This window comes from Chionomys nivalis, chromosome 4 (genome assembly GCF_950005125.1).
Source record: "Chionomys nivalis chromosome 4, mChiNiv1.1, whole genome shotgun sequence".
NCBI lineage: Eukaryota > Metazoa > Chordata > Mammalia > Rodentia > Cricetidae > Chionomys > Chionomys nivalis.
The window spans coordinates 58,458,672-58,482,859 of NC_080089.1; the positions used below are offsets into that span (position 1 = coordinate 58,458,672).

The 24,188-nt window shown below is 39.6% G+C and overlaps 1 protein-coding gene across 1 annotated transcript in view; it reads right to left on the reverse strand.

Annotated features, from left to right (window-relative positions):
* Bbs4 (Bardet-Biedl syndrome 4) overlaps positions 1-23,459 on the reverse strand; it is a 37,360-nt gene extending 13,901 nt beyond the window's left edge. Inside the window, exons 1-7 of the mRNA XM_057768136.1 lie at positions 23,430-23,459; positions 13,607-13,649; positions 12,489-12,568; positions 10,883-10,946; positions 9,477-9,588; positions 4,302-4,374; positions 648-701 (exon numbers count right to left, since the gene is read on the reverse strand). Of these exons, the coding sequence (XP_057624119.1) occupies positions 648-701; positions 4,302-4,374; positions 9,477-9,588; positions 10,883-10,946; positions 12,489-12,568; positions 13,607-13,649; positions 23,430-23,453 (450 nt within the window). The 5' untranslated portion in view covers positions 23,454-23,459. The remainder of the gene's footprint in view (positions 1-647; positions 702-4,301; positions 4,375-9,476; positions 9,589-10,882; positions 10,947-12,488; positions 12,569-13,606; positions 13,650-23,429) is intronic.
* Between the last annotated feature and the right edge of the window lie 729 nt (positions 23,460-24,188).

Below are 24,188 nucleotides of genomic sequence, written 5' to 3' on the forward strand. Positions count from 1 at the left end.
TTCCTGTCCTGGAACTAGCTTTTTTTTTTTTTTTGGTTTTTCGAGACAGGGTTTCTCTGTGGCTTTGGAGCCTGTCCTGGAACTAGCTCTGTAGACCAGGCTGGTCTCGAACTCACAGAGATCCGCCTGCCTCTGCCTCCCGAGTGTGGAACTAGCTTTTGTAGACCAGGCTGGTCTTGAACTCACAGAGATTCGCCTGCCTCTGCCTCCCTAGTGCTGGGATTAAAGGAGTGCACCACCACTGCCTGCCTCCACTCCCCTTTTAAAATCAAAAGTAGGAAAAAATGGGCTAGAGAGATGGCTCAGTGGTTAAGAGCACTGTCTGCTCTTTCATGGATCCAGGTTCAATTCTCAGCACCCATATGGCAGCTCACAACTGTCTGTAACTCCAGTTCCAAGGGATCTGACACCCTTACAACAGACATACATGCAGACAAAACACTAATATACATAAAATAAAAATAAATCATAAAAAAGTAGGAAAAATGAGTAATGACAAGTATTAACATGGCAGTAACTATAAAAGGCAATTTTTACTCCTCAAGTAAAAATTAACTCTACTGCAGACACAATGGACAGTGGCTCTTCTGTAACAAATGACCCACAGTGTACTCCAGTCAACCACCATCACCATTTTTATGAATTACCTTGTTGAACTCCTTTAGGTAAGTATAGCACACTCCCAGGTTATGGCAGATCTCCTGCACAAAAGAAAGGAAGGTAGTTAGGTGATAGGCTATAGTTAGCAGTAGAGCACAGCAGTCTAAAGACTGTAGTTGAGGGTATTTGTGTTCATAAATACACGTGATTCTACAAAAAAAATTTCCTAAATGTATTTTTTTAATTAAAATTGTAAAATGTATGGTTGGAGTGATGGCTCAGCAATTAGGAGCACTGGTTGTTCTTGCAGAGGACCTGAGTTTGAGTTCCAACACCCACATAGCAGCTCCAGTTCCAGGGAGTTAACATGCCCTCTTCTGGCATCCAAGAACCAGGCATATATGTGGTGCACAGACATACATGAGACAAAAAACACCCAGACACAAATAATTTTTCAAAAAAATTATAAGATGCAAAAGAGAAGACAGAATCTTCCCAGATCTATGGCTGATCTGATGAAACCTATAGCATAGGTCAGTGGGGCAAATGCATTCTTTTTCTTTGTAAATTACACTTTATCAGAATACAGACTTCCTATGGCTCTTCTACACTGGAACTAAAACTACAGAGTTATGTAACTGTAAGTGTAAAAAAGATGCAATACTGTATAGATACATGTAATAACTATATACTAAATAGTCCTTTACAAAAAAGTCTGCCAACCTCTGACCTGCAGAAAAGAAAGATGAATCAAAAATCCACAGTGACTACTCTGGCTGCTGACAATTTCTAATTCTAGTTCACTCTAAGACTGATCTGTCTTCTGACCTAAGTGTTGTGAAATCTCTGGAATTCCTTTGTAATAAATCTGACTTTAGCAGCTTTAGAAAAGAAACCAGGAGTATGAAAAGTGCTCCTGGAAGGCAGCAAGGGCCCAGGGCCCAATAAGTGGTAGGGATGCAACCCTGTCTCAGGAACACAGACCACAGGGCTCACAGACAAGTAGTTTAATAAGTTCCACATCTCCTAGAACAGCGAAACAATTAGTGGTAGATGACCTATTATACAGTAGACTTGATGCCAGATGATTTCATATATATTGCTTTAATTTTCCAAGAAATCTACAACATCAATATAGTTTTTTTAGTTTTATAGGAAATGGAAGCTCAGAGAAGTTAGTTTTCCTAACACAGAAAGTGACAGCATTAGGATTATTTCCCCTTTTCCTTTAGTTTGTAAACAGTAGCACCACAGACTCATGAGCCTGACAACCATCCAATCCTTATCCTATCTACTATTATTTTATAACCAAGTACCAAATAGTGTAACATTTCACTCACAAGTATTTCAGTATGTTTCTCAAATGAAAAGGTGTTTTTTTTTTCTTATTTTCTTTTTTTCAAGATAGGGACAACATGGTCTTTAAAAAAAAAAAAACTTCAGGGCTGAAGAGATGGCTCAACAGTTAAAAGCACTGGCAACTCTTCCACAGACCTGGGTTCAGTTCCCAGCACCCACATGATTGCTCACAGCTATATATAACCTCACTTGGAGGAGATCCAATGTCCTCTTCTGGCCTTGCAAACACTTCCCACATTGCACACATACATGCAGCCAAAGCACCTACACACAAAAGGAAAATAAGTAAATTTTTTAAAAAGTTGTTTTAAACCTACCTGAAAAACAAAAACAAAGCCAGTATGTCTCATAAAGATCTCACATTTTTAAATTATTTCTCTTAAACCACAATTGAAATAATGTCTACATTACCAATGACTGTGCCTTCAAGTCAAGCCTGTCTCCAAAACTTGTACATATTCCATTTTTCATGCTATAGAAGTACATGAACAGATAAGAGAAACACTACCTTTCTAGTCACTAATGCTCTGCACACTAATTGACCCCTAACCTTGTGAATCACTGCTGTAGGTGATATTGGAGAAGATAGCATCAATATTCCTCAAACAACTAACAGCACAGGAAATGTGAAAAGAAAAGCAGAATCCTATCTCTTCGAGAAAAGGACAGCAGTAACCAGGGACATCCTGCCAAGGCAGTAGACTCTGCAGAAAGATCTCAGATATAGTTAGCAATCATACACTGTAGGCTGCAATCTACTTCTGTTCTTCCACTACCTCGCTATGTGCCTTTGCCATGCCATTCCATCTCCAAAGCCTCAGATTTCTCTCTTGACATTAGTGGAAATTCTCCCTACTTAACAGTTGATTCTGAAGTCAAGACAATAACATGCAGGATTATTATCCCCTTGTTAGAACCGGATTGTGGAATATCATGATGAGTACAAGAAAGTAGAGCTAAAAGACTTCCTACAGATATTTATCAGGTATCACATAGACGGTATCTGGCTGTTTGCTGTCCCAGGTGAGCTTTTTCAGCTCCACAGAGCAGCAGATGGGCTTCATCTCCCCTTTGCACAGCACTCCTGACTCATCTTCCACCTTTTTTTCTGCTCTTCCTGAACTCCATCCTCAACTCACTGCCAAAGGACTATCTCAGCCAGTTTCATAGTTTCAGTCACTAACTTTATGTTCCTGACTCTAAAATGTTCACATATAACCTAAAACATCATTTATATCCAACTATACACTGGATATACAATAACAGAAAATGAGAAGTATGTTAAAAGCCAAAATTGCTGTATCTGATAGGAAGCGACAATTAGTGTACAGACAGGGCTGACACACTCAGACATGGGACACACTCTTGTTTTCCTTTTCTAGGGAGTCTCCCATTTATTAATAGGGAGTCCTATACCAGTAGAGTTCCAGTTCAAAAGGTATGTTCTAGCCTTCCTTTCAGAAGCTGTGGCTGAAGCACAGGCTCTATCAGGGCTTGCTCTTTCTAGCTTCTTTGAGCTCCTTATCTGAGAATTAATACTTCTGAGCTGCAACAGTCATCAGTTAACTAACTATGAGTAAGTCTCAGCCCTGAAATTCTAGGACTACCAAATAAAGTCAAAACCAGTGACATGGGTTTTCACAGGGAAGAAAAACCTTAATTTGTAAAGAGAATGTTTAGTCTGATTTTGTGCTACATATAATCCCAAATTTATATAAGCAGATGATGGAAATAAAGGGATAGGGAAAGTGATTATGGTCAAGCTATGAAAATATCACAGTAAAACCCATTGTTTTGTACAATTAATATACACTAATAAGAAAAGGAAGACAGTGGAAGGAAAGTACTCAAAGAGCCACTTAAAGTTGTCATGACCCAAAGAAAGGCAAAAGAAATAGCTGACTGATTGCCAAGCAGATAGGGGAAAATATGAAATGTGCAATGAGACATCTATTGCTGATGCTTTCAAATTCCAAAGGTAAAGCAACTCAACTCCTAAAGTTCTTGGAAATCAGATGGATAATCATAGCAAGATCAGAGCAGTGAAAAACTATCAGCAATACTAACAGCTGGAAACTATACAACGATGCACAGTTATGTTGAAATGTCATGCTAAAAACAGAATCAATAAGACAATTTGATCATCTAAGAATTCTAGACAAGGGCCAAGTACTATGGAGGCAGAAGGAAGGCAGATCTCTCTGAGTTTGAGGCCAGCTTGCTCTACATAATGAATCTGAGGCCAACCAGGGCTACACACATAATCAGACCCTGTCTCCAAAGAAAAAGCCACTTGATAAATGAAACTATTAACATGCAAAGAAAGAAATGATGTTTCTTACCCAATCTTTCTGATTAAGTTTAGCTGCTTCATTATATACTTCAATGGCGGCTTTATGTTTTCCCAGGAGAAATCTGTAAAAATACATTTCTAAAATTATTCAAATTTCATTATTTTTGGTTTGTTTTGAGGCAGGTTCTCATATAACTCAGGCTAGCCTCCAGTTCACTGTGTAACCAAGGATGGCCTTAAACGTCTGATCCTCATGTTTCCACTTTCAAGTACTAGGATTACAGGTGTGTACTGCCATACCGAGATAACCTAAACTCCACTAAGATTACAAGTTCACACTTTACACATATTCCATTGAGCTAAAACTTGCTAAATTTGAGCTGGTTGTGTGGGAAAAGTAAGGGACAGTGCTGTGTCCCAAGAGCAGAAGCTTCAGAGATAAGGCTTGCATTGGCAGTTGTTCTAAAGCCTTAGTCTCATACACACCAATGTTGGTGGCACTCTTCTGTAACTACTTCCTGTAGCACAAATAATAAAACCCCAGATACTGGGGTTCAACCTGATTATCAGAAAAACAAAGGAGTCAGCCACTGGCTCTTACCGCTACCTCAGACCAAAAATGGGCAAGATCCTGTCTCCACGAATCCTGAAGATTAAACAGCCCACACTCCACACTTCACTGAGTTCCTGTCTCTTCCCCCTTATATTTTTCTCTCTGCCCAGACATATCACTACTGTCTTTACCTTGCTAGTGCTAGGAATAAAGGTGTGTGAGCCCAAGTGCTGGGATCACCTTCATGTGAGCTCTGTTTCTCTTTTAGATACATTCAATCTTGTATGATGGCCTTGAACTAACAGAGATCTGTCTGCCTCTGTCTCCAGAGTCCTGGGATTAAAGGTGTGTGCCACTACTCCCTGGTCTGTATGGCTGACTAGTATGGCTGCTTTGCCCTCTGATCTTCAGGCAAGCTCTATTTATTAAAACACAAATAATATACCACTGTATTTCCCCTTTTTCTCTAAAAAAAAAGGCTATAATATAAGAAAAACTATATACAATAAATACAATAACTATAGGCAATAATTGCAGTATATACAAGTAATAAATACATCAACAATGTCTAGTCCATTTGCATTTGACAAATAAAGAGAAAATACTCTATATTTATGCTATCTTGGTGAGTCCAAAGACTTGTACCTAATTTACTTTCTATCATAGCTTGCTTTCTGTGTCTGGTAAACAAAGAAAACTATATCTAATCTTCAACTCCTTCAGAGACACAAGAAGGAAATAATATTAACTGAGTAAGCAGAAAGTTCAAGCAAGCGATTTCCAAAAAATATGAGAAATAACAGGAACAGCTGGCTGCCTGGACAGTCATCTAAAGTTCCTCCTCGATGTTGGGGCATCCATTTTCAGCCTACAGGCCCAGGACTTCCAACAGACTTCTCTTTGAAGCAGGATATTTTGAAGGGCTATTTCTCTTTGTCTTCACAATGTTTGGCAATCACTTTCTTTTGTGGCCTGCTTATCCAATTAGGACAGCATATTGTCAGCAGTTGAGGCAAGGGCACTTTCTTGCCCAGTGACTTACTTTTGCCACAAAGAATATAAACTCCATGTGGAGTTTCTTTGCTGCCTATCATTTTCTCTGAAGTAGATCCATGCTGCCAGCAGACATGTATCATTGTCATAAAAAAGAATCTATGTTATTAAAACATCTTAAATACCATATTCTATAGATCTCTGAAGTGTCTTAAGATAACCTGTCTATCTAAAATATATCTTTGTTTGACCTTTAAAACATATCTAATATGACTACAACTTGATTATAATAGGTGATTAACTACTAACCTGCATGTCCTTATTATCCTAAACAGTGAGTAATAATAATTTTCAAGGACTAGAAATTTACATTACATTGTTAAATGAGTTGTATAGGGACAATAAATACCTTGAACAACAGTAGAAATGTATGTACAGTATGTTCTAACAAAATTAATCTCAAATTTGTATCAGTAAAAAATTCATATACAATATACAAAAGTCCAATCCAATGTAAAATATTTAAAACTAGTAGTTGCTTTTTAAAAGTAGACTTAGTAATTTAACCTTTTATCTTTCATATCTATAACCTCCAGATAATCATAGATTCAAGGAAGTAAAAAAATATAAGCCATGTAAAAGTGGAAAATTCACAGAGAGTCTGGATTATGTCTATTATTGTGTTTTCTTTAAATTTTTTGACTGTGAAGGAGCTAAGTACAGAGAGACTTTTCATTGTATGTGCTGCTAAGCTAAACCAGCATGTATATTATAAAAGTATTATTACTTCAAAATTTGGGTCTAAGGATATGAAGTTTGGAAAAGAGGTTCTTCTTTTGTTTTCACAGAGGATGAGACCCTGTGGATTGCTTCTAGACCAATATGGTATGATACATCACTCCTTCCTGAAAGATTGCCATAAACACCCTCAAAAATTACTTCACTCAACTGGTGACTGAGATGAACCTAGCACATAGGATACACCGTGAAAGAACCAGGCAGTGGTGGTGCATGCCTTTAATCCCAGCACTCGAGAAGCAGAGACAGGCAGATGCCATGATTCTCCTGCCCAAGATGGATGCTGGTTAGACTCATGCCGGTAAGCCAGTCAAGTGGCGATACATATTAATGGAAATGGGTTAGATCAAGGTGTGAGAGTTGGCCAAGAATAGGCTAGATATAATGGGCCAGGCAGTAATTTAATTAATTCATTTTCTGTGTGGTTATTTCAGGGGTTAAGCTAGCCAGCCCACTCCTCCTTACTACATCGTCCCTTTTTTCTTTTCAGAGTAGATTTAATAATCTAACTTTTATCGTATCATATGTATCCCCCTTTTTTTCTTTTCGTATGGGTATTGTATTATTAAATTTACTTCCTGCTGTCTGGGGTGACTGTATCTTTAGGGGATCCTGAAGAGAAAAATTTAGGATACTTGTCAAGTCCTGGGAGAGGCAGCTCTATCATTTGTTGTTCCTTCTCTGTGTAGTGGGAAGGGCAGGGCTTGTCTCAGGTCCTGGCTAGAGCAGTCTGTGAGGCTGGATCATCTCAGCTAGCCACCTCAAAATTGTTCTGAGCAGTTTGTAGTCCAAAGCCCATCTTTAGATAGTGTTTTTCAACTCAGTGGTGTTATCATAGTCCTGGAGGAATTGTTGTGGGGCCCCATCCTCCTTTTGGAAACTTCAAAGGTCGCTTGCTGTTAGGCTCATGGTTCATTGAAGAAAACTGATAGGGACTCAAACCCAAAATCATGTACATGAAGGTAGATAAAACCTTTTTTCTAGAATTAGTTAGTACTCTATATGACCATTAATATCATGACCGACCATTAATACCACAAACTTTTTGTCATGATATTATATTATATATATGTTATATATATATTTATATGTTAAAATATATATGTATATATATAAATCTTACAAAACTTATACCTTAAGAAAAGCTGATAGTCAATATAAAACCAAAAGATTATGAGATTAGTGGCAATAAAATAGTCTTTAAATTTTTGTTTTTCTTCTGTTACATATCAGGTGGCTCTTCTGACATGAGACAGAGATTTTGAATTTTAGTTTAACAAGCGTGCTTGGGTTTAGAGAAGGAGAGAGCCACACTCCAACTCCAAAGACGGCTTTAATCTTTAACTGGACTGGGACTACCAAAAGACCATTTGTGTTATGTGTCTGTAGAGAACAGCAGAAACAAACATTTGGGAAGATTTAAGAAATGTTATCCTATTTGAAATGTGATACGCCAATAGGCCAATTTACTCTTTTTCTTGGGACTTTTTTTCTGGGTGATTTGTCCATTTTCTTCAGATGTCCCATCTGTCCAGTGGTCTTCTGATTCCTTAGTTGCATACCTCTATTCTCCTACAAAGACAGAAACAAAACCCTTCCCCAATCCTAACTTTGAAGAGATTGTCTTTTGGCAAGTTATAGCTGATCAAATGATTGGATGTGTGTTATGAATATGGTATAATTCCTGTTCCTGATTGTATCTTGTAACAGAATAAATAATGAAGTCAATTCTGTATCATCTGGTATAAATTCAGTGGTTTCAACATGCAAAACAACTCTTTCTGCATATTGCGAATCAGTACCTATGTTGAGAGGTTCTTTAAAATCCCTTAGTACCATGAGAAGAGCATATATTTCTGACTTTTTGACAGAATCATAAGGGTTTTGAACTACTTTACTTAAATTTTCTGATTTGTAACCTGCCTTTCCTGATTTATTTGCATCACTATAGAATATAGGGGTTCCAGTTATTGGTGTGTCCCATACAATGCAAGGAAGGATCCAGTTAGTTCTCTTTATAAGTTGAATGGCTGCTTTGCTCTCTGATCTTTAGGCAAGGTTCATTTATTAAAACACAAATAATATACCACTATAACTTCCGATAGCATTCTATAAAAATAAACAAAAAAAAAGTCAAATGATTTGCCATTAAGCACAAGCTGTCATTATTTATCAACATCATCCAATAAGGGCAAGTCTTTTCCTCCTGAATCAAAATTTCTTTCCTTGATCATGAGTTTGAAGGAAAAAAAATGATTTCTATGTAAAAATGATGCAAGTCTGAATGGCAGTGTAGGGAGGAACATGGAGGTGGCACCGCATAGAACACTGGACCACTCTCAAAGTTTATGAAGACTTCAGAAGTGTTTCCATTTAGGAATTTGCAGGTCATTCACTCAAAATACCACAAGCTTATTATATGTCAAATACTCCACTAAATATCAGAACAGGCTATGAGTTGCTTATATGACTACAGAAGAGTTATGGTATAACACACTATGACAAACAGTGTTTTCATTCAACAAAAAGACTAATTAAGTTCCTTAATATTAGCTGATTCCAGATTAATCCATGGTCTCCAAAATGAAGCCCATTCTACTATTTAGTATTCACTGGCCTCCCACCTCTCAGGCATCTGGCTGCCAGCAACAGGTTCTCCCTAGAATGCATTTCAGGAGAAAGCCTTTTTATTTTTCTAATTTTTTTTCCAGACAGGGTTTCTCTGTTCTGGAACTCACTCTGTAGACCAGGCTGGCCTCAAACTCACAGAGATCCACCTGCCTCTGTCTCCTCAGTGCTGGGATAAAAGGTGTGCGCCACCACCGCCCAGCCCAGGAGAAAGCATTTTATGTGGTCCTCTGTGATTGCTCCAATACTCACAAAGATCTGGCCACCTGTTTGAGATTATCGGCACACTGAGGGCTGAGAACAGCACACGTCTGAAAGAGTTCTAGGGATTCTTGGATATTTCCTTCCAGGCGGAAAATCAGTGCTGCCAAGCAAAAGAAAATACAGAAAATAAACCAAATTCTTGGATGAAGAGGATGGCATCAGAATAACTGGAGCAGGAGGAAAGATTCCACATCAGAGAAAGGGTTAAATAACTTTGAATAACTTATCACCAAATGAGCAGAAGCGAGCAAAGTGTCAGTAAGGTAAACCTGTAATAAGCTAACTTCTACCTGCCCTTGCTCCCAACATCTTACCCAGATAACTGATCTTTTTGAAAATCACAGAATTTCTTCATAATATTTTGGCTGGGTGGTTGGTGGTGGCGCACACCTTTAATCCCAGCACTTGGGAGGCAGAGGCAGGCGGATCTCTGGGAGTTCGAGGCCAGCCTGGTCTAGAATGAGGTCCAGGACAGCCAGGATTGTTATATAGAGAAACTTTGTCTCAGAAACCCCCCCCCCAAAAAAAGAATAATACTTGGAAGGACTGGCGGTGGCTCAATTTGTTAAGTGTATTTGTTACTCTTGCAGAAGACTAGAGTTCAATTCAATTCCCAGTATCCACATGGTGGCTCACAACCATCTGTAATTCCAGTTCCAGGAGACCCAATGCTCTCTACTGGCCTTCACAGGCATCAGGCATGAAAATGATACACAGACATACATGTAGGCAAAACAGTCAAACAATAACTTTAACATATATTTAAAAATAAAAAACATTCAGGCTGGAGAGATGGCTCGGGATAATAGCACTGGCTGTTCTTCCAGAGGTCTTGAGTTCAATTCTCAGCAATCACATGGTGGCTCACAACCATTTTTAATGAGATCTGATACCCTCTTCTGGCCTGCAGGTGTGCATGCAGGCAGAACACTGCATATATAATAAATAAATAAATAAATAAATAAATAAATAAATACATAATCTTAAAAAAAATATTCACCTGGTGTCATGCTCTACTCCCAGGTGCATGTGTAACACACACACACAGAATTGTGTTCAAATTTCAAAGGATAGTGACTAGGACTTTTGTGAGACAGTATCTGAATTTAAGTATTTCCTAAGTTGTTTGGTTGTTTTATTCCCCAAGAACCTAAACTAGAGCTGGAGAGATGGCTCAGAGGTTAAGAGCACTGCCTGCCCTTCCAAAGGTCCTGAGTTCAATTCCCAGCAACCACATGGTAGCTCACAACCATCTGTAATGGGGTATGGTGCCCTCTTCTGGCCTGCAGGCATACACACAGGCAGAATATTGTATACATAATAAATAAATGAAAAAAAAAAAAGAACCTAGACTAAATATATTTTTCAGTAAGGAAAGAAACAATATGTCTTACCTTGGACATAGATCGCATATTCACACAATCCCTGAGTCTCCTGAAGCTGTTCTTTAATCAAAGCCTAAAAAAGAAGAACACTTGAGTAGTGATTAAGTATTGCCAAGAAAACAGTAGAAATAGGCAAGGGCATGGATGAGATACCTAGGATACTAATAATGACTAGTCAGGTAGTTCCTTCAAGAGTTTTGTTTTTCTTTTTTTCTTTTCTTTTTTTTTAAATATTTATTTATTTATTTATTATGTGTCTGTCTGTATGTATGCCTGCAGGCCAGAAGAGGGCACCAGACCTCATTGAGCCACCATGTGGTTGCTGGGAATTGAACTCAGGACCTTTGGAAGAGCAGGCAATGCTCTTAACCACTGAGCCATCTCTCCAGCCCAAGAGTTTTGTTTTTCTTACCATCACTTAGTTTAGAATGAGGCTAGCAATCTAAGGGCTCTCGGCATATTTCTGTATATCTTCCATTTAGAATACTTTTAGGGCTGAAAAGACAGCTCAGCAGTAAGGGAACGTGTTGCTCTTCCAAAGGACTGAGGTTCAATTACCAGCACCTAAAAGGCAGCTCATAACTGTCTGTAACTCCAGCACTTGATACCATGTTCTGGCCTCCTCCAGCACTGCCTGCATGTGGTGCACAGACATACATGTAGGCAAACATCCACACACATATATTGAAAATTTTTAAGTTTTCTGTTTTTGCATTATTTTAAAAAGGAGCCATGAATTATGGCACATGCCTACAATCCCAGAACTCAGGAGGTAAAGACAAGATCAAGAAATCATCCCCTACTAACTATTGAGTTTGAGACTAACCTGGGCTACATGAAACCCTGTTTCAAACAAAACCAACGAAACGATGACAAATATGAGATGACGACCACAGTGACTGTAAAGTCTACATTACTGTCTTAGGCTGGCGTGGAGGCAAACACACCTTTAATCCCAGCACTCAGGAGGCAGAAGCAGGTGAATCTCTGAGTTCGAGGACAGCCTGGTCTACTTAGGAAGATCCCGGTTAGCCAGGGATACAAAGTGAGACCATATCTTTAAAAAAAAAAAATTTAATTAAGCTACTATCTGGTTCATGACAGAAAAAATTTCTCAACCCCTATTTCAAATCTAATTAGTGAAGCTAGTACCACTGCAGACACTAGGGATTCTCTGATCAGCAAATCACATGGACTCGGCTCGGGTGCTTTAGGAGCTCAAAAGACAGCATCTGATTCCAACTCAGAGAATTAAGGAAGGCTTACCAAAGTGAAGTTTCAAACTGTGTGTTGGCAAGGGGTGGAAGAAAAGCTGAAGGAAAAGAGAGGGTCAGAAAGAGAAGGACTGAAAATGTCATACTAAAGGGTTTGAGCATATGGGGAAATTTGTGATAGCTTTAAGCAAGTAGGAACCTGGTCCTATTTGCTATACAGAAACATACTAAAAAAGAGATAAGATTAAAGTCAAGGTTGATAGATAAACTATTATTTAAAATAATGAAATTTAAAGCAGGAAGGTAGGGGGTGCAAATTCAAGACATTCACTGCCACGCTGTGCTGCGGACACTGCTGGCCCAGTCTGCCTCTCATCCCTTCCATTGCTGCAGTCCCTCACCTTGCATGCTTCATAATCCTTCCGGATATAGTGGAGATGGATCAGCCAGTTCTGTTTCTCCACAATAGGAAACTCTGGAGCTAGAAAGTATATTTTGACATAACAAACAATATAATCAGTGTTAGATCTTCTCCCTTAGCATATCATGTCTAAACTAACCATAAATAATTATGATACCAAGTTAAATTCTTCATGGAATAGTAAATATCTTGTTTTCTGAATTATATTTATTTTGTGCCTCTCCATGTGTGGGTACACATGTTCCACAGCTGTATATATACTTCTGTATATATAGAAGTCAGAGGACAATATTGAAGATGTTGGTTCTCTCCTTCCACCATGTGGGTCCTATGGATTGAATCTGGACTATCAGAGTGGCAGCAGGTCCCTTAACTCACTGATCCATTTTGCTGACCCTTGGACTAATTCTTGGTTGACATACAGTCCTCTTCTAGGCCTGTGGTCAAGTGACCCATGGGTCTGACTCTAGAGAAAGGGTAAAATACATACTGGATTGACAATCACAGCACATACTAACTAGCCCTACTAACTAGCTCAATCATTTGGTTATTAAATGAGGTATCAGCAGAATGATTCTCATATCCAGAAATGGTATAAAAATACTAATAATTATGTCAGACACTTGCATAATTACAACTGAATTTCATAAATCTCAGCTACTCAGAAGGCTGAGAAAGAAGTATTTTAAGTTCAAGACCAGCTTGAGTTACACAGTGAATTTGAGTCAGTCTTAAAGATAAATAGGACATGGATTTTTCCCTCAGCAAATTAACAGAAGAAAAAAAAGTTTTTAAATAAAATTAAATGGTACACTTATTTAACATATGCATAAAATTAGTGGAGTTCTGATTTGTACAAGAACTGAATGCCTATTACGCAAATAAAAATTAGTGTACACTGACATATTAACCAAAGAACATTTAAGTACATTACAGGTCACTAATAAATCTAACTGAATAAAATAAAACCTAGATATTGTGTAAGGGTTGAACCATTTCCTAACATGCTTTACAAAGCTCTGCTAAATATATACAATAGAATCAATAAGACAAAGAAACAGGTACATATATATATATATATATAAATTACATACAGACCTTTTTTTGGTCTGGGTTTTTGAGATTCAGGAACCTGAGTTTTCTGAAATGAAAGAAGTTATGTGTGTTAAAGCAGCCCACGTATTGCTAATTAAAAGCACATTCATATAACAAGAATGATCAGTAACTCACCAGCCATGTAATCAATCCATTAAATGAAGAGACGTATAAAAAGAGGCATTCTGATTATGACTTAAATTACCACATTATTCTTTGGCTATCCAACTTGCTCATAATGCATAATACATATTATATGTGCATTTATAACTTACCAAAATTACAATGTATAAAATATACTCATATTAATACACTAAACTGATAGATACCTCATAAAGTATATTTAATGTTCTACTTCTAAGAAACCAAACCAGAAAATGTTTTTCATATTGCGTGTGTGTGTGTGTGTGTACTCATGTGCACATGCAAAAGGGACATCCTTTAAGAGTCTTTTATTCCGTTCACTGATGTGAGTTCCAAGGACCTAGCTCTTGTCAGGCTTGGTAACAAGCCATTTTATCCACTAAGCCATCTCACCAGTCCATGATCTCTGTTTGATAAAAGGTAGACAGCTCAGTCAATAAAGTACCTTTAGCACAAGTATGAAGACCCACGTTCTAGTGCTCAGTAGCTGAGTAAAAGCTGAGTGTGGAGGCATGTGTGCTGGGAAACAGAATCAAATAGACCCTTGGAGTTCACTGGCCAGCCAGCCTAGCCAAATCAGTACTCCAAGTGCAGTGAGAGACTCCGTCTGAAAAAATAAGGTGGAGATGGGGCTGGAGAGATGGTTCAGAGGTTAAGAGCACTGCCTGCTCTTCCAAAGGTACTGAGTCAATTCCCAGCAACCACATGGTGGCTCACAATCATCTGTAATGAGGTCTGGTGCCCTCTTCTGGCCTGCAGACATACATACATAATAAATTAATAAATCTTTAAAAAAAATAAATATATAAGGTGGAGAGCAATAGAGGAAGATGCTGGACATGATGACAGTGTACTAACTGACCCTGTAAGTTATTAGAAAATCTTTAAATGGATTTTTCTTATATCAGATCCCTAATTTTATACATTATATGCCATGATATGGGCCAGTTGTGGTAGCACACACCTTTAATCTAAGTACTTAGGAAGGCAGAGCCAGAAGGATCTCAGAGTTAAAGACTATCAATCTACCTAGGACAGCCAGGGCCATATAGTGATAACCTGTCTCAAAACAAAAACAAGAACAACAAAAAGATTTATATGCCTCAATATAAGGAGGAAAATACTGGCTGTAATTTTTCAGAAATAAAAGAAACTTTTAAAAATATTTGTTTATTTTATGTGTATGAATGTTTTACCTGCATGTTTATTTACTGTGTCTGTGTTTGGTACCCACAGAGGTCAGAAGAGGCATTGGATCCCCTGGAATTAGTCATGGATGGTTGTGAGCCACCACATGGGTGCTGAGAATGGAACCTTGGTCCTCTGCAAAAACAACAAACAATCTTAACCACTGAGCCATCTCTCCAGTCGCAAAACAAAAAATTGTGAAAAGGTACGGTGTGGGCTGGCCTAAAACTCATGACTCTCCTGTCTCCGCCTCTCCAATCCATACTACTAGTTGCATCTCCATACCGGCAAAAGCAACTCCATACTCAAGATAAATCATGAGGAAAGCCTGACCAAGCCAAGCATGGTGATGCATGCCTATAATCCCATCACTTAGAAGGCTGAGAAAGGATGATCTTCAGTTTGAGGCTAACCACAGATACATAGGCAAACCCTGTTTCAAAAAACAAAACAACAGAACTGGAGACAACAGCTCAGCTGTTAAAAGCATTCACTATTTTTACAGAGGACCCAGGTTCAAGTCCCAGCACCCACGTGGTGGCTCACAACAGTCTGTAGCTCCAGTTCCAGGGAATCCAGTGCCCCTTTTGGGCTCTGTGGGCATCAGGCACATGTTATACTCACACATATTCAGGTAAAACCCCCATACATGTAATCCTTTGTTTAAAAAAAAAAAAACCTAAAACAATAAAAGCAACAACAACCAAAAAAGTAAGGCAAGGGCAATAAAAAGCAGTATAGGAAGTAACTCCCCCTGAGATCCTGCCCCAGCTCAACAGATTCTAAAGGGCTAGGGCATCATGCAGTGGTGCAGTGCATGGCTAGCATGGATGAGATCCAGGTTTAATTCTCAGTTCCACAAATAATAATAACAACAACAATAATAATAAAAGGCAAATGTTGAAGACTAAGAATTCCAGTTTATAGACTCTTATGCTTTTAAAGAAATTACATTAGGAAATGAAAAAAAAAGAACAATCACAGAATGAAAGAGGGAGTGAAATGAGCAAACGAACTGGTAAAAGCATGTGAGTATTAGCAACTTGTTACACAAAGAAAAAGTGTAGCTTGTGGTATGTACAAGGCAGAAGCACAAAATTAAAAACAATAAACAGACAAAACCAAAAACAATAGAATAAACAGGCAGATAGCAATGGGTATTGAAGTATCTGATGATTCCTGCAGCATGCAGAAATTAAGTCTGCATCCTAAATGTCTTCAGTACTCACAAAAGGAAGATGCTCTGTGGCTACTTCCTCCTGGAGGAAGGAAGGAGTCTTACTAGACTCAAATAGTTGAAAAAACTTACTGTTCTCATGAAGCTCAAGATTTATACACACAGGATCATCAAAGTAGTAAATAACTGCTGGGGAGACAATCGGGTCAGACTTAGTGAAGCTGTGCAGGAATGCAGGCTTGGGAAGTCATCACCAATGCTAGGGTGGGTTTTTCTGCGATGTAGCTGCCTTTTAGGTCACCTATGTTATCATAAGTAACCCCACACAAACTTTCTGGTTCACCAACTAGTCGGAGAATCATTTCTTTGGCTTGTTTAAGTAACCTACCCTTAGGGAGGACAAATGTTTGTTCATATCGCCCCAAGAAAAGTTGCACAACATAACTGGTACCCAAACAGGGACCAAGAGAACCAAAGAGGAGTAGGGAGGAGTAGTTGCATGGTCCCTATGATGAAGGTGAGGAGACATGTTAACTGAGGCTGATCTGTCTTAGAGTGGAACAGAGCTAATCCTGACATGGCTATCTTTCCCTAGATAGAATGGCATAGTATGTCTCGTTACTATACTGGCAGTTACACGTGTCCTGCAATGGGTGATAAGACATCTGATTAAAGCCACACCATCTAAGACTGAAGTGTCCTTAGGGAGGAATCCCAGTATACAGTATATAATATGGGGTGTCAAGCTTCTTTAATAAAGGGTGACCACCATGTACATTTGAGGATGTTTCCAAGCCACTGATGTACTAGAGAATACACTGCAGTCTCTGAAAGTAGACCTTAAACAGGGTGTAGCAGCTATTGTACAGACTTTAGTGTGGGCAAGAAGACATGCAACTGAAGCTCAGCTGTCTGCCTCAAAGAATTTGCCTATGTAAACAAAAGGCAGGGCTGTCCTCTACATCAGCCTCTGATCTAGCAGTAAAGGGGGAGGGTGCGATGGAGATGCTACCTTGCCATGTCTTACAGCTGACAGGATACAGGGGAAAGAATACAAGTCAGATCTGAAGCTCTCTGTCTAGGATCCAAGAACTTGGAACCCATGGGAAGAACTGGAGTGTAGAAGAGGAACACAGAAGTGAGAAGATGCCCCTCAAGTCTGACCTTCAAGATAGAGGAAGGGGAAAGTCCATGATTCAGTGTGCAATCAGAGGCCTGAATCATGGCCCTGAATAGGAAACTATGGTAATTAGGGAATATTCTGCCATCTGAACTCTTGGGCTGGAGGAAGACTTTTAAACAGGAAATGAAAGAGTTCTCATAGCCAGAGACTACAGACTTGGAGGTGAAGTGATCAGTCCAAGTGCCATGCAAGCAGAAAAACTTAGTAAAATAACTACCCATTATCCCTTGAGCCAAAGGCTGCAGAACGTTAAGGCAATACAAGGGAAATAAAGCTTCTGATGGACTGACTCACACGAGTGAGTCATTAGGGGCACTTGGTTATTACAGGCTGGAAGACAATAGAGTGACAGACATTACTGAGGGATTAGGCATGAGAAAGGCAGGCTTTGATGTCCAGTCTACTGGGGTCCAAAAGCACTACAAGATGGCTCAGAAAGTCTAACAACTTGAGTTCAACCCCCAGGATCCACATGGTAGAAGGTCCTCTGACCTCTGCATGTGTACTACTGTGTACACACACACACGTAAATATAAAAAACTTTTAAAGAAAGAAGGACTAGTGAGATGACTCAGCAGGTAAAAGCTTTTGCCTCACAAGCCTGACAACCTGAGTTCAATCACTGGAACCCACAAGCCTGTAAAGCATTTTAAAAGGTATTTATTCAGCAGGTACTCAGGACTGGCATGGGGCTTTTGTGGTTTTATTGAATCCCATGGTTGGATAAGATCTTTATGAAGTAGGAGAAGCCCTGGAAGATGTACTTTAATAGGCATATACATAAATTTAGTTTGTAAGATACCAAATCATTCAAATGGGAATGAGAGAAAAAACAGAGAATGGGTTCTGTCCAGGACATTATAAGGCAAAAGTGGCAAGACTTGTGTTGACAAGAGTTATTAGTGAAAAAATTAACAACAAAAACATGTGGTGCCAGGGAACTTTTAAAGCCCAAGCAAAAATTCACAGAATGCATCAATGACTTAAGAAAAAAAAAAGCAGAACTAAAAAAATCTTAAGCTTGTTTCAGAGGTGGACAGAGCATGTGGTATCCATTTCTCCCCTGCGAGAAAATAGACTGCAGGGGGAGCTGCTTCATTCGGGCCAAGATCCTTTCAACAGTCTAGTAATGGAAAAGTAAGTGCCACAGTGCTGACCCAGAGCCTGCTAGAATCAGAGGCAGCTCCAACAGGAGCACAGCAGGCAAAACTTCAGTCCTGCTTCCCTTGGGCATGAGTCAAGCTAACCAGCACTCAGCCCCAGTCAAGGTCATCAGAGGTGGGAAGGTGTACATCAGCATCCAAGATGCTCATAGAAATGACTGTGGATTATGGAAGACTAGCCACCCATGCAACTGTTGTACCCAACATTGCTCTTTGAGCAAAAAAATCGATATAAGTGATGAGATCTTTACATGCTATATAGAACCTTACTAGCAGACAGCAATGGGCTTTTAGTGATTCTACCCACCCTCTATAAAAAATTTTCATTAGTGCTGCGAGATGCCTCATGGAGAAAATGCTTGCCCTGAAAGTGTGAAAACTGGAATACTGATCCCCAGAACCCACACAGAAGTTAGGTAGGCATGGCAGGCAGAAACAAGATCCTCTAAGAAAGCTGGCTAGCTAGACTAGCTGCTTGGTACAATCTAGGTTCAAATAAGAAGAGACCTTGTCTCAATAAATAGAAATAAAGAGCAACAGGGAAAGACACCTGGATACCATACCTTTGGGCCTTCACATGCATCATGTGCACACTCACCCACCACAGACATAAGCCCACACATATGTAAACATACATACAGAGAACATGCACACAAATACCTGCAAAAGAAAAGCTTTTGTTATATAAGAGTTATGGGTGGCTTTCATCACCATCCGAATGCTGGAATTGAACCTGGATCCTCTTCAAGAACAAGTGCTCTTAACCACCAAGCCATCTCTTCAACCCAGCAATCATTCTTATACAGTGAAGTAGCCATAAAAATCCCAAAGGAGAAATTTTAGAGTTTCTGCAGAGATAACACATGGAAGTTCACAGGTGAAAAACTGGAGAAGACATGGCTGGAAACTCTGACTTCCTTCTCCCATACCTTGTCCTATATATCTCTTCATCAGAATCCTTTATAATAAACCAATAAATAAGCATCTTGAATTAAATTTTCAGCTGCTTAGAAGCAAACCAACAGGCTGCAGCTCAACTGGCACGGGAAGGGGGCAATCCTGGAGGTTGAGCTCTGGACACGTGGTACTGTCAGAACAGAATTCGGTTTAAGAGGACATCCAGCTGCTATCTGCTGCTGCAGAATCGCTCCCTTGTTTGGTGTGCAAGGAAAGCCTCACACATACATCTGGTATAGGAAGCAACTTGTCATATTGTGTATATAGGAGAAGAAACTGGGTCTAAGGCTCATTTTCTCCTCAGAAATGAACAAAAAATTAAAGGGATGTATTTGCATTACAAAATCCCCATATAGCCGGGTGGTGGTGGCGCACGCCTTTAATCCCAGCACTTGGGAGGCATAGGCAGGCAGATCTCTGTGAGTTCGAGACCAGCCTGGTCTACAAGAGCTAGTTCCAGGACAGGCTCCAAAACCACAGAGAAACCCTGTCTCGAAAAACCAAAAAAAAAAAAAAAAAATCCCCATATAACAAAAGATTAGCAGCAGAAACTAAATACAAAATAATCAGGAAAACAGAAGAGCACAAAAATAAGCAATACAAAGAATCATTATACCTCAGGAAGGAATAGCCAATGATTTTCTACCCAATAATCAGGACAATGAAAATTAATATAACAGTAAGGCATAATTTCATATCTACCATAACTGCAAAATTTTAAAGAACTGTTGGTAGAAGCATAAGTATGATAAACACCTTAAGTTTCCCATAAACTATTAAGCTGAAGATGTGCACATGCGACGACCCGGCAATTAACTTGCAGGTGTATCCTAGAACAACTGTTAACCATGGCAACACTGCAAGGCTAGGACTATGGTGGGGAAAGTGTGGAGTTTTATTTTTGTTTTTGATAACTGTTTTGCCTGTGGTAGTTCTAGTTTTTGTCTTGGTGTACTCAGGCTCATATGTGCTAGGTAAGTACCACACCAGGATGTTACACCTTGAGCTCCTTTCTTCCAAATAGACAGCATCTACCTACAGATCTACGTATGTTTTCCTTTGTCACAAAACAAACACCACCATGTGGGTGCTAGGAACCCAACCTGGATCTTTTTCAGGAGGATTCTCAAGCAAGTGCTCTAACCACTGAGCGAACTCTCTAGCCTCTAGAGAGTTTTTAAAGATCACTTTTAAAATGAATAGATAATCCCAGCACTTGGGAAGCGGAGACAGGAGTATCTGTGAGTTTGAAGCCAGCCTGGTCTACATTATCTAACTCCAGGCCAACCAAAGCTACAGAATGAGACCCCATCTCAAAAACCAGTAACAAAAACACCTTCCTGAAATTCTAGTTTCCATGCACTGAAAATAAGAAATTGCTACAAAAAAGAGAAAACTTGTAGCAGTAAACGTAACAATGAAAATAACTAACTGAAGGATCAAACATAAAAGTCATTTCAAAACTAAAGCCATTCTCTTTCAATACAATTAGACTCAAACATACAGCACAATTTGTGCCATCAAAGAAATTAAGTTCAAGGTCTGTTACACACTTATCTTCTGTAGCAATAATATACATGCTAAGTGCAGTGGCACACACCTTTGATCTAAGTACTACACATGAGAGTCAGAGGCAGACAGATCTCAGGCAGTTGAAGGCTAGTTCCAGGCTATACAGCAAGTCCCAGGCCAGCCAGGACCACATGCTAACTTAGACCCTTTCTCAAAAACAGTAAAAAAGTATGATACAGTAGTATTGTGGAATTATAATACTCTTCATCTCTCATATTTATGATTGTGTACATTATGCATTTCTCTTATGGTTGTAATAGGCCTCTAGACCTTAGTAGGCCCTGAGGTCTTGGCATAACTGACTCCATGATGAAAGTACCATTCAAGCCATAAAACTCAGCACACAGACAACACTACCTGAAAACAAAGACCTAATTCATCGAAGTCCATAGTTCTGGGAAAGTCTCTAAATGTACTAAGCTTCCTTTCTGACTTCTGTAGTTATGCTTCCATCTCACTGTTCTTGTTGACTGAAGTATGTTAACCAGAGTATGGCTTTTGTGCTTAAATGCTCACCCTAAGAAAGGCTTGGTGCTACAATGGAATCTTGAACATCTAGTGTAATTGCCGGCCAGCCAGCTAATAAAGACTTTCTATTGGCTTAAATCCATGTCCCAGGATCTTCTCTGGTGGATACCCACGATGGTGGTGCCAATATCTTAAACCTAATAACACTAATCATGCTATTTTAATTTTTAGCTTATGCACTGAGCTTCTTTCTCTGTATTGAGTTTTCTGAATACAGACTGCTGTGATTACCCCACAAATAAACGAGCAAACAGCAGAGGGTTCTACCTGAGACAACACTACATTATAAAACTGTCAACCAGAGGCAGCTAATTTAGTCTATATTTTCCAAGGTGTTTTTCAAATGAAAATATAAAAAAAAACTAAAATGATTCTATTAGTGCAGGAGTGCAGGGCAAAGTTTGAAACCCAACAGTAAAGTAAGGGAGAAGGTTTTGTATTTGGGATTTCTCAGAAATTTAATTCAATTATGAACATCTTCCTTTAAAAAACAAAAAGCCAACCCCCCCCCCCCAAAAAAAACCCTACTGCCAAAAAACTAAAAATAGAATCATCAGTCCTTGCCTAGTGGCCCAGAGGTACATATTTATATTACCAGCACCTTGGTGCTGAGACAAGGGAATGGCAGCTTGGGATATGCGAGAAGACCCTATCTCAAAACAACAAAACATCCCTATGATCCAGCCAGCCTACCACTGAGGACAGACATAAAGAAAACACAATCACTGCAGCACTGTTCATAGTATGAAAGCAGAGAATCAGTGGAGGTGCCCAACAACGGATACAAACAAATGGGTAAATATATCACTTAGTCAGAAAAAAGATGAGGTCTAATCTGCAGCAGTGTGGGGAAAGTTAAGCCAAGTAAAATATGCCGAGCAGATAAAGCCAAGGCACGTTCTTGCTCCTCTGTGGAAGCTTTTAAAACATTGATTTCATGGGAAAATAGAGTAGAACAAGAGGTTAGCAAAGTAGCAGAACAAGAAGTTGGGAAAAGGAAAAGATGGAGTGGGAGAAAGTTCAATAATAGGAACCAAATGCCGACAGATAGGAGGAATAAATGCTTATGACCGGCAGCACAGCGGGATGGCTACTGTTCACAATTTATAGTTATAAAGAACTAGGGGGGAAAGGAGTTTAAAGGTTCCAAACCCGCAAAGAAGAAATACTAAAATAGAAATGCTAATTACAGATTTGACCATTACACACAGTACGCATGAACTGACGTATCATCATACTATATCTCATAAACGTACAATTATTATAAGTCAATTAAAAATTTCAGCTGGGAGTGATGACGTACTCCTGTAATCCCCGCACTAGGGAGATTAAGGCTGAAGGATTGTGGCAAATCCGAAAGCAGCCTGGACTAACTAGCAAATACTAAGTACATACAAGACGCGCACAAACAAGCAAGGACATGAGAGATGTACAGGGATGCAAAAAGCCAACTACTACTGGGTCAGCCTGAATTCACGTAGGCGGTCTGTGAAATTAACCAAAGCTTAATTTAAACAGCTGAGTTCTGAAAGAGCTCATTTCCAAAACATAACCACAAGGGGAAACAAGGGCCAGTCGTAGTGAGAGGGCAGGAGCGCTGAGAGCTCACGGGCTCCATCCTATCAAATTTCGAATCCACGGTTATCAAAAACTGTCTAGCGTAGGTGCGTACGCCCTCCCCAGGAAAAACAAAAAACCTACAGAGCAGGAAAAACAGCCATCACCAGTGAAAAACGCTCTCTTCTGCCCGAGCGGAGGAGCAGTCCCGATACAGACCAAGCACTACACAGCCTGGCACTCGCCCAGCCTGGCGGGGAGCGCGACCTGGCCGCGTCGCATCCCCACGCCCGGCCTCACTACCCAGCCGGGCCCCGCCCTGAGGCGGTCACTGTACAGCAGAACCTCAGCGCTTACCATCCTAAATTTCTCCTCAGCCATCTTGGCTCCGCCCACCGCTGCGCGACCGGAAGCCAACCGTTTCCCCGACAGCCAGCAGAACCGGAAGTCGTAAACCGGGGAAGGAAGGAGGAACCCGAGCCAGGAAGTAGGTTGCCGAGAGGAAGGCAGCGGCGGTGAGGTTAGTAAACTCCTGGCGTCTCCATAGAGTGGCGTGACCACAGATGGCATAGCTCGGAAGGAAAAGGTGAGGGAACTCGCAGCCGGAGGTCAGACATGATCTCTGCACCGGTCTGGATGACTTTAGAGTGTAACATGTCAGTCAGAAGTTTATGAAGAAAACAGTTCACTCAATAAATACAAGTAGCTCCTAAACATACGAAAATAAAACTACCAGGAAGAGGAATAATGCAAGGGTATGTTTCCAAGAGATTTGATCTACCTCACGTTGACAACAAAATTTGTCACCGACATATTTGTGAGGAAAACATGCTTTCTTCACCAGTGGAAACAAATTGGTCAAGCTCTCAACAGCAGTTTAGCAACTAAAAAAAAATTAAAAATACACATAACCTTTAACCCAATTGTTTTAATTATAGGAATTTATTCTATACGTATAGACATGAAACATGGCTTTATATACAAAGATATCCAGTGTGTCATTGTTTGGAATAAACCAAAGCTTGAGAAACAACCTAAATACCCAACAGTAGAAATTAAATAAATTATAAGAAGTTCATATTATGTGGCATATGAAAAGAGGCAACTATTTACATG